This window comes from Cebus imitator, unplaced genomic scaffold, assembly GCF_001604975.1.
Source record: "Cebus imitator isolate Cc_AM_T3 unplaced genomic scaffold, Cebus_imitator-1.0 Scaffold261, whole genome shotgun sequence".
NCBI classification, from domain to species: domain Eukaryota; kingdom Metazoa; phylum Chordata; class Mammalia; order Primates; family Cebidae; genus Cebus; species Cebus imitator.
This window is the reverse complement of record NW_016107576.1, coordinates 825,239-836,550: the sequence shown is the minus strand read 5'-3', so window position 1 is coordinate 836,550 and position 11,312 is coordinate 825,239. Positions and strand designations below refer to the sequence as shown.

The window sequence follows — 11,312 nt, the reverse complement described above, 5'->3', positions numbered from 1 at the left end:
CCTCCTTCTTATTCTTAAAAAACATATTCAATACACTCCCGCCTTAGAGCTTCTGCACTGGATGTTTTCTCATTCTGGGGTTCTTTCTGCACAAAGATGGCTCATTTCCTCACATCCTTCAAGTCTTCGCTAAAAGGTCAATTTCTCAATAAAGCCTACCCTGACTGTCCTATATAAAATCACTCCCCAATAGAAAAATGGACAAGAGACACAATTAATTGATCAAAAGGGGAAAAATATGAAAAGATATTCAACCTCATTCAAAATGAGAACTACAAATTAAAACTACAGTGATATATAAATTTCTCACATATTAGAATAGAAAAAATGATTTGTAATTGCAAAATCTTGAGTGTAAGTTTGAGGAGTAACATTCAAGTATCTCCTCCCCAAATACTTATTAATTATCATACAAAAGGAAAAACAGTAAATTCAGAGTGGAGAAACCTGGCAGTCACCACTTTAACCAAATGATCAAGGTAAACATAACCAGTATGGGAAAATCATCACATGCCTCTCTTCTTCAATAAGAGGTACTAAAAGGACTTAACATAACATTCATGGCATAGGTTGAGCCTCCCTAATCTGAAAATCCAAAATCTGAAATATTCCAAAATTCAAAACTTTTTGATAAAGCATCAACATGGTGCCACAAATGGAAAATTCCATACCTGACCTCATGTGATGGGTCACAGTCAAACTTCTGTCTCATGCACAAAATCATTAAAAATATTGTATAAAAGTTACCTTTAGGCTGGGTGCAGTAGCTCACATCTATAATCCTAACACTTTGGGAGGCCAAGGCGGGTGGATTGCCTGAGCTCAGGAGTTCAAGACCAGCCTAGGCAACATGGTGAAGCCCCATCTCTACTAAAATACAAAAATTAGCTGGGCATGGCAGCATATGCCTGTAGTCCCAGCTACTCATGAGGCTGAGGTAGAAATGCTTGAACCTGGGAGGCAAAGGTTGCAGTGAGCCGAGATTGTGCCACTGCACTGCACTCTGGGTGACAGAGCGAGACTCCGTCTCCAAAAATAAAAAAAGTTACCTTTAGGCTATATGTATAAGATGTATATGAAACATAAATACTCCATTCAGACTTGGGTCCAATCATCAAGATACCTCATTATCTATCACAAATATTCAAAAATCTGAAATCCAAAAAGACTTCTGGTCCAGCCAGGCGTGGTGGCTCACATCTATAATCCCAGGACTTGGGAGGCTGAGGCGGGATGATCACGAGGTAAGGAGTTCCAGACCAGCCTGGCCAACGTGGTGAAACCCTGTCTCTACTAAAAGTACAAATCAGCCAGGGGCAGTGGCTGGTGCCTGTAATCCCAGATACCTGGGAGGCTAAGGCAGGAGAATCGCTGGAACCTGGGAGGCGGAGGTTGCAGTAATCCAAGGTTGCACCACTGCACTCCAGCCTGGGTGACAGAGCAAGATTCCATCTCGAAAAAATAAAAAAAGAGACTTCTGGTCCCAAGCATTTCAGACAAGGGACACTCAACCTGTATTTCTGTCCAAAGTACATAAACTGATTATTATCAGAGAAAACCACAGGCAAACTCATATTAAGGTGCTTTCTACAGAATATCTGGTCTGTACAATTCAAAAAATCTCAATGTCACAAAAAGCAAATGACTGCGGAATTGTTCTGAATTTAAGGAAGTTAAATGACTGCGAAATTATTCTGAATTTAAGGAAGTTAAAGAGTCATTATAATGGAATATATGACCTGGGACTTTTCTTTTGCTGAAAAGGACATTATTGGAACAGCTAGTGACATCTGAGTAACATCTATAGAACAGATAATACTGTATTACCAATATTAACTGATTTTGCTAACTGTGCTTATAAAAAGCAAAATGAGATATAAAGGAATAAAGGAGCACCATGTCTGCCACTTACTCTCATTTCAGAGGTAATATTTAGGACATCTGGGTGAAGGGTACACACAAATTCTTACTTTTCTATCAAGTCTGAAATAATGTCAAAATAAATTAAAATGCACATACACACAAATACCTTACTTACATAAAACTGCAAACCCTCTCTACTCCAGGCAGTCCTGAATCTCCTTTATCATACTATTTTCCTTTAGTAACCTATCACTGGCTAACATATGTCTAACTTATTTATTTCATTATATTTACTGTTTGTCTCCCTTCCTAGAATGTAAGCTCTGGGTGGGTAAAGGTGGGTGGGTAGGTGGGTGGGTGGGTGTGTGTGTATTTTGTGTACTGATGGATTCCAAGTCCCTAAAACAGATCCCAATACAGTGCAGGTGATCAAGAAACACTTGCTGAAAGACAGACAGACTCAATCAGTGAATGACTATACCAGGAGATATGTGAAAGAATGCTGATAACAGCACTGTTTCAAAGCAAACATTCAAAAGCAAGTTTCCTTTACACAAATTTTGAAAATATACAGTTTTAAAATCTTGATTCCCTTACTTCACTGTTGCAAAGTATCTAAGGAGAACAAGCAAAGTGGAAGATTATCTTGAAACTAAGTTTTATAAGAATACAAAAAATAGCATCAAATGTTATTCTTAGGTATCAAAATGTCTAACAAATACTACAAAAGTCTATAGTACCAGGAATTCTTTTAAAATCCCCAGGCCAGGCACAGTGGCTCACACCTGTAATCCCAGCACTCTGGGGGGCCAAAGTGGGTAGATCATGTATGGTCAGGAGTTCGAGACCAGCGTGGCCAACATGGCCAAACCCCGTCCCTACTAAAAATACAAAAATTAGTCAGGCATGGTGGCAGATGCCTGTAATTCCATCTACTAAGGAGGCAGGGGAATTGGCTTGAACCTGGGAGGTGAAGGCTGCAGTGAGACGAGAGCACACCACTGCACTCCAGCCTGGGCAACAGAGCAAGACTCCGTCTCAAAGAAAACAAAAACAAACAAACAAAAAATTGAAATTCAATTATGAAATAATCTATACGAATTAATAAGATAATATACCAACATTTTAGCTTCATCAGTCCATTATACAACTTCACTGGCCAGCACTTTAAATATGAACATAAAAACATATAATTTATGAATTACATGTGATCATTCAAACTAATTTAAGACTTCGAACATTACCTCTTCATCATTAGGGTCTACTGTGGTTTCATCATACACTCGCTGATTATCAATAGTCTTCGGTACAGGCTTTGGTGGGGCCTAAGTAAAAAAGAAAGGATTACATTATAGAAGCATTTTACACTAATTATTTTATATCACAGTTGGGAAAATCTACAAATAACCCCAAACTCAATCTGTTCCTCATATCAATCCACTGCTATTGCTACATCAATCCTAATAACAATATTGAATAAGAGGCTTTTTTTTTTTTTTTTTTTTTTTTTTAACAATTTGGCAGAGACACATACATACTAGAAGAATGGCCAACACTGAATGAAATGGCTTAAAACTGTGCAGAAGTAACAAGGAGAAGAAATGGGGATCAAGATAATTATCTAATAATTATCCCCTTATCAAAGTGGAAACATATCAAAGAGGAAAAAATAAAACAAAAAAATAACAAACCAACATCTGTACATAACTTTGTTCTAGTACTTCCAGGAAGTTACTCAGAAATATTTATCAGAAGTCTAGTTGTTATCCATTGACCTAGTAATTCTACTTCAGGGTGTTTATGTTCAGGAATGTAAATGGGGAGAATTTATACAAAGAAATACGTAGTATCACTATTCATAATGAAAATAAACAGCAAACAGGGCAAATGTTCAAAACAAGGTAATGACTAAACACACTAAATTACATCAACACTATGGAAAACTGTCAGGATCAGCAATCATGCATACTCAGACCAAGAAATAGTGTAAATGAACTGTTAAGAAGTAGAACACAGAATTGTAAGAGTACACTAAAACTAATTCAAAATATATGTGCACTAGCAGAGGTATGAAGAAAATATAAACTGAAACTAGCATTTTATTACTCTATGAAACAAATATTACATTTTAAGTATTTTTTAAAGGAGGCAGTTTTAAGAAGTCATCTTTCATCTCAAAAAATAAGAATGGTGGTATTTTCAAATGGTGAACATAGCATTAATTTGCTGTAATAGACTGATTACTAAAAAGTTAAAAAGAGACTAACATTGCTTGACATACTAGGATACTGTAGATCAAAACAGTCTACTATTGACAATTTGATATGGTTTAACCTAATACTATTCAAAGAATGCAACTGTGTTTAGTGTGTATAGTCTTCACATTTTTTTCTTTCCTCAAACACCCTTATTTGGTAACTTACTTGGTATCTTAAATGGGAGGGGGAAACATGTATGTTTTCAAAATTTTGCAAAAATAAACCATAAACTAGGAGTAACTATAAATACACTGAAAATAAAAATAACTTAGCTATGCAATAATGTAGGAGTATTTAGTAAACATTTTTTTCAATAGAAAGATTTCACTTCTTATCAGTACCACAAATATAGCCAAATTCAATTTTTTTTTTTTTTTTTGAGACTGAGTCTTGCTCTGACACCAGGCTGGAGTGCAGTGCAGAGATGCAATCTTGGCTCACTGCAACCGCCGCCTCCCGGTTCAAGTGATTCTTCCAGCTCAGCCTCCCGAGTAGCTGGGACTTCAAGTGCGCATCACCATACTCGGCTAATTTTCGTATTTGTTAGTAGAGACGGGGTTTCACCATGTTGCTCAGGATGGTCTCAATCTCTCGACCTCATGATCCACCTGCCTTGGCCTCCCAAAGTGCTGGGATTACAGGCATGAGCCACGGCGCCCGGCCCCAAATTCTTTCTTGATGCATTCTCTGCTCTTTTCTTTGCCATAATCCTCACCCTCCTCCCACTCCCTGTTCTCACTTTTCACAAAAATAGGTTCATATCCTCTGTACCAGCTCTAATGCTTAACACACCCTTATCACTCTACTCTAGAAGAGGCTCTGTCCTGCCTTTTTCCAGCCTTGCCTGACCAAGAGCCTTTGCTTCACATCACAAGAGCCCAGCTCCAGGCCTAACCTGGGGAGCTTTCAAATTCCAAAAGTCAGCGAGAGGTGCTGACCTCTCAAACACAAAGTTACGTGCAAAACACCCCCTCTGTGTTACTGTATAGGTACACAAACATACACAGTAAAGGTAAAAGTAGTACATGAAAAAAATATTCAAAAATTTCAGGAGTGGTTATCTTTGGAGGGAAAAGCAACTATGAAGAACCAGACAAGGAGGGGCTTCCAACATTCTTTGCTAATGCATTATTTCTTAAGCTGGATAAATGATACAAAGACGTTTATTACATTACTTTTGTATTTCTTTACACATCTGAAATACGTAATAATAAATTTTAAAAGAAAGTAATTCAACATAAATATAAGGATTCCCTAATATTAGACAGAAATCAAACAGCTAAAAATTTGATTTACCTTATCACCAAGTGCCTCTCTTTCTTTTTTAAGTTTTTTCTTAGCTGCCAACTTTTCCTAAAGGGTTAAAAAAGAACAATATTGAGAAACAACCAGTTATACCACAAACATATACTGAAACTACAAACTACTAATGCTATGAATATTCGAACTAGGCAGTCTTTGTAATCTACTGAAATAAGCATCTGCACATGGATTTTTCTACCTAAATTACTGTAAGCCAAATGGGCTGGCCAATCAATAAGATATCTTTAACAAAGACGTTGCTCCTTTAAAAAAAAAAATCTAAACTGGCAAGTTTGACCATTTCACTAGTTTAATCTTTACTTTTCATAAAGCCTCAAATTAACTAAAATATGAAATGTGACAGTTTCTGTTGTGTTTTGTTTTGCCTAACTGGTTCCATCCTAAAGACAACCATGGTTATGCTGCTTTCTTCTCTTGAAAAGCACTAAAAATAAATAGGAATGGGAGATGAGTTTTCAGGTTGTTTTCCATAAATCCATCACTAGTTATTCACATATTTTATAATCAAAATATACTTTTAAAATTAGTAAGAGCTTGCAAGGTGGATTAGAATGATCTGTATCTGTATTACCAATCCATATATTCTTCTGGAGATTTCTAAACAGAATGCCTGACAAAATTAAAAATATTCTTTCTTTCCAGCACCTACTGATCCTCAACCCACCAGGTTTCAGATTAGAAATCACAGCTCCAATAAGTATTCTAGGACATCTCTCCCCAAAACGCGCACACCAGAATGAGTTAAATGACCCTTATACGTACTCAAATAGCACCTTGACACTGAACGTGATTGAGAACCAGTGCCAGGCCTCAGTAAGGCCAGTAAGAGGAGGCAGACACATAATAAGAATGTTGTGTGAACTTCTAAGATGTGCAAGAATAACCAAACGCTTTCTTCCAATTGCAATTTGACCAGAAATGGGCACTGCGACCTTGGCAAGTAGTTTAAAACTCTTCACGTTTCACTTTGTTTAGTTACCGGAAACGTATGAGGATAACACTGTAAAGAACAAATACAATTACCAGAAACTTTACAGTACTCATTCCAGTAAAGAGCTGCTGCAGGAATGAGAGAAGCAGTATTTTGGATTTATTATGTATTGCCTGCATTTCAGATTCCGCAAATTAACCAACGTTGCCTAGACCCGCCAAAGAGCTGAGACTTTTGCCTTCTGGGCCAGGAGGGCGTAGTTTTCACTACTGAGCCACCTGGGCTTCCAGCTTTCCTTCTGAATCCAGCACCCTAGGAAAGGGCCTATCAAGAAAATCTTCGGCCTTGACACTCAGGCAAAAGGCTGAACCTAGAGTCTCTAAACCGGGGGGAAGGGTACCAGAACACGCGGGCCGCGACAACACCCTTCCCACGGAACCACAGCAAACACTTTGAGATCAGCAGACAACCACGTGCGCCCCGCGACCGCCCCAAGCGAGAGGAACACTGCGCAAGCGCCCGGCAGCCCCCGCCCCTCGGGTACCTTCCGCTGCTGCTGTTTCCACCGCGTGAACATTAAGTGTCGCCGCTGTTTGTTTTTAATCTCCGAAATGCTGAAGCCTGGCGGAAAGGCAGCCGCTTTCGGCGGCTGTCCCTCGCTTTCCGTCGCCCCATCCCCAGCGAATGCAGCCTCCTGAAGTTCTTCGGCAGCGGCTTTCCGTTTCAGGCTTTTCTTCCCGCTGCTGCTGCTCTTATCCCCGGATTTCGCCATGGTGTCGGCTCCTTTGCGTCCGTACGGAAACGGAAATAGCGTTCGTCTGTGACCCTTTTGTTAACCTTTTACTTCCGGGGTTGCAAAGTTTCTAAACCTGTAGACGGCTTTTGTGAGTTTTAGCCATTTAAGAAAGTAGTAAAACTGAGGCTTCAGGAAAGTTTAGGCAGCTTACCCAGCTGTATGAATTGTGAGATGATGAGTTCGGGCACTCCTTGCGCATCTGTGTGCCCAACCCTCAAAATGATGGCGCAACAACAAAAAAATCTTTCCCGATTTAGTTTACGTTTTACTTGAGGGAAACCTGAAATGAGCACACAAATAAACTGTGGTGAGCTATAAAATAAGACATGGTATGGAAAGAAATAAAACAGAATAAAAGAAGATAAAGAGAGGGTAGAGGGGCACGTTGCAATTTTTCTTTTTCTTTTTGAGGTGGAATCTTGCTTAATCGCCCAGGCTGGAGTGCAGTCGTGCAATCTCTGCTCACTGCAAACTTCTCCTCCTGAGTAGCTGGGACTACAGGCATGGACCACCATGCCAAGCTAATTTTTGTATTTTTGCAGAGATGGAGTTTCACCCTGTTGGCCAGGCTGGTCTTACACTCCTGATTTCAGGTTATCTCCCTGCCATGTTGGCCAGGCTGGTCTCTTACTCCTGATCTCAGGTGATTTGCCTGCCTTGGACTCCCAAAGTATGTTGCAATTTTAGGTAGGATTCTCAGAGTACGTGTCATTAAAAACGCTACATTGAGCCAAGATTTGAAGGAGGTAATGAGATAAACTGTATCGTTATCTTAGTGAAGAGCTGTTAATCTGAGATAAAGTTGGTTATCTAGGAGAAAAGCCATCCTGGCAAAGGAAACAGGCAGCTCCAATGCTCCTAGTCAGTAGCAAGCATGCCATGTTCAAGAAACACTATGGAGGTCAGGAGTCAGATGAGAAGGGAGGAGAGGAAGGAAAGGCAAGAAAGGTTGAGATTGGACAGGTGTTGTAGAGCTTTGAAAGGATTTTGGCTTTCATTTTATATGAGATGTAGATCTCTTGTAGGATTTTGAGGAAAATAATGATATGATCTTAACGTCTTTAAAGCATCAGGCTGGTGCAGTGGATCATGCCTATAATTTTAGCAGTTTGGGGAGGTAAGGCAGGAAGATTACTTGAGTCCAGGAGTTCAAGACCAGCTTGGGCAACACTGCAAGAACCCATGTCTACAAAAAGTAAATATATATATATATATATATTTTTTTTTTTTTTTTTTTTTTGGCATGGTGCACTCCTGTGGTCCCAGCTACTCAGGAGGCTGAGGTGGTAGGATCCCTTGAGCCTGGAAAGCTAGGTTGCAATGAGCCATATTGGTGCCACTGAACTCCAGCCTGGGTGAGAGAGTGAGACCCTCTCTCAAAAAATAAATAAATAAATAAAAATAAAGTAAAAGCATCACTCAGAATCTTTTTTTTGAGAAGAACTGATGTGGGGGCAGGGTGTGTGGAAGAAGGGAAGAAATGACAGTGGCCTGAACCAGGGTAAGTCTAGTGTAGGTGGTTGAGAAGTGATTCTTCTGGAAGGTAAAGTTGCTGATGGAACTGAATGGAGGATGCCAAGACTTTTGACCTGAGTGATTAGAAGGATGGAGTTAACATCAGGTGAAATACGGGAAACTTCTTCAAGTGGAACAAATTTGAGAGGTAAGATCAAGAATTCAGTTTTGGAAATGTTAAGTTTGAGACACTTATTAGTGATCTGATTGGTGTTGTTGACTAGTTGGTTGGGATGTATGATTCTGCAGCAGGAGAGAGAGGAGTGGGCTAGAGATCAAAATTTGAGAGTCATTGCCACATAGATAGTATTTCAAACCGTTTGAGTGTAGATTGAAAACTGAAAAAGATCAAGAACTAAACCCTGGAAGAGTCCTGCATGAAGAGATTGAGAGAAAAGGAGGACCAAGCAAAGGAGAAGGAGAAGAGAAAATCAAGAGAGTAGAATGTCATGGAAGGCAACAGAAGACAGTGCTTTCCTAGTGGTTAAATTTGCTATATTCTTCATTTTAATTTTATGAAAATGCTTTCCAAATTGCAACAAAATAATTCCTTTTGATTTACTCTTAGGAGTCAGTTTTCCAGAAACTGCCTTAATTTCAAATTTTATGGACCAATGTCTACATTTAGTATTTTGATAATCCAATATGTTTTTGTCCATATTTCATTTTGTACCCATTTAAGTTCTATTTAACAATAGCAGGGTATTAAAAATATCAAAACTGTGTCTTCCAGAATACAAGCCCCATCCAAACCTGCTATTAGACTACAAGTTTAAAATGGCTGTTAAAAAACTTAAAATAATTGAACCCAGGAGGCAGAGGTTGCAGTGAGCCTAGATCAAACCATTGCACTCCAGCCTGGCTGATAGAGTGAGATTCTGTCTCCAAAAAAAAAGAAAAAAAAAGTCAACAAGAGTGGAATTAATACAATTTTATGAGGAGGCATTAGAGCTACACACCCTCCCACCCAAAGCTGAATTGGAGTGCTATTCAGAAATTGAAAACCTGGAGAATAATTGTATGCTGAATACAGTCATTTCTATATACTCTGTACTATGAAACAGGCATAATACATGTGCTGGCTTTTTTAGAAACCAAAATTATGTGTTTGGTATAATTTCCAATCATTTCCTTCAGGTGTTTTACTTTTTTTAGGAGATCCTAAACATGGCCATGATGGTAATGGATGCAAGGACAATCCTCCAAATATTTTCCAGGTAGCTTGATCCCTACCAATAAGGTGAGCCATTTAGATAAATGGGAATTTTTATGCCTATTAATATTTCCAGAAAGTGTATAGTTCTACGTGAGTCTTCTTAGGTGATCCAAATTCCTGAGCAGAGACAGAGAGCAGTGCCACAATCAAATTCAGTTTTACTAAAGTATCATCTCTTAAAAGGATTTCTGGTTGTATGAATCCATCATAGGAGCATCTATTTATATCTTTGGAATGTATATAGTACCTCTGGCTGGTGTTTCTGACTATAGGACTATAGAGCAACCATAAGTATAATTTAAATATCAGTCTGGAATGGCTTTTCGGTGTCTAAGTATTTATTTTGTTGATTTATTCATGCAACAAATATTTAAGTCATTCTTGTCCTCTGAATATAGCAATCAAAAGGCACCACTCCCTGCTCCATGGAACTCCAGTGAGGAGAGAACCAGTACACTAGCAAGTACAAAAAAGAGGTTCTTTAACAGCCGTCTTGTTGTATAATCAAGACCAAATTTAGAATTACAACTTCCTAGTGCCTTCTTCAAAGAGCCAGAGTAGGTATACTTGTAAGTTCCTTTTTGGTAGTTCAGCTGTCTGTTTTCCATAGAAATTAACCTATGTCCAGTCCAGAGACACAAATATTTAAAACACAAGATAATAAAGCACAGTCCTTAGCTTAGCCTAGCAGTTCTCAAACTTTTTGTCTCATAACCTCTGCACATTATTAAAAATTATTGAGGACCCCCAAAGAGCTTTTGTTTATGTGAGTTATATTTGTTAATATTCACCATATGGAACTTAAAACTGAGAAAAAATTAAATATGCATTTATTTATTTAAATGTAATCAAATAAACCATTATATAATAACTTACATACTTTGTGAAAATTACTATATTTTCTTTTAATTTTTAATTTTTTCTGCCCTCTGCAAACAAAGAAAATGATATTTTCCAAAACAAAAAATTAATGAGAAAAATAGCATTTAAAATGTATCTCTTCAAGTCTCTTTTGTATTATAATTAATAGACGATAGCTGGATTTATATATGCCTCTCTGCATTTAATCTGTTGTAATATACCATTTGTTTGAAGTATATGAAGAAACTCTAACCTCAAACAAGTATGTGATAGGACAAGGGAGGAGTATTTAAGAGCTTTTTCAGATAATTGTGAATATTCCTCTTTGATACTGCACTAAAATTTAAGAAGTAGTAAGTTTTTTAGATGTTAGTTGCAATGTGGAATATGAAATAATATCAGTGAGCTTTCCCTCTTCTATTACATTAAAATCTATTGGTCTATCTTGCATTTTGAATGGACCTTTTACCTATGCATAATTTTATAACAACATGCATTCATTGGTCATTTGGAAAATGTTGGTTTGTGGAGTTTTGCATATCTTCCCAA

At 38.1% G+C, this 11,312-nt stretch overlaps 2 protein-coding genes across 2 annotated transcripts in view; one reads left to right on the top strand and one right to left on the bottom strand.

Annotated features, from left to right (window-relative positions):
- Positions 1–7,197, bottom strand: part of RPF1 (ribosome production factor 1 homolog) — an 18,717-nt gene extending 11,520 nt beyond the window's left edge. Inside the window, exons 1-3 of the mRNA XM_017499822.2 lie at positions 6,920–7,197; positions 5,418–5,474; positions 3,108–3,188 (exon numbers count right to left, since the gene is read on the bottom strand). Of these exons, the coding sequence (XP_017355311.1) occupies positions 3,108–3,188; positions 5,418–5,474; positions 6,920–7,147 (366 nt within the window). The 5' untranslated portion in view covers positions 7,148–7,197. The remainder of the gene's footprint in view (positions 1–3,107; positions 3,189–5,417; positions 5,475–6,919) is intronic.
- Positions 7,198–8,557: 1,360 nt separating this feature from the next.
- Positions 8,558–11,312, top strand: part of LOC108283463 (uricase) — a 109,530-nt gene continuing 106,775 nt past the window's right edge. The window contains exon 1 of the mRNA XM_037728280.1: positions 8,558–8,834. The gene's annotated coding sequence lies outside the window, so the exon portion shown is untranslated. The remainder of the gene's footprint in view (positions 8,835–11,312) is intronic.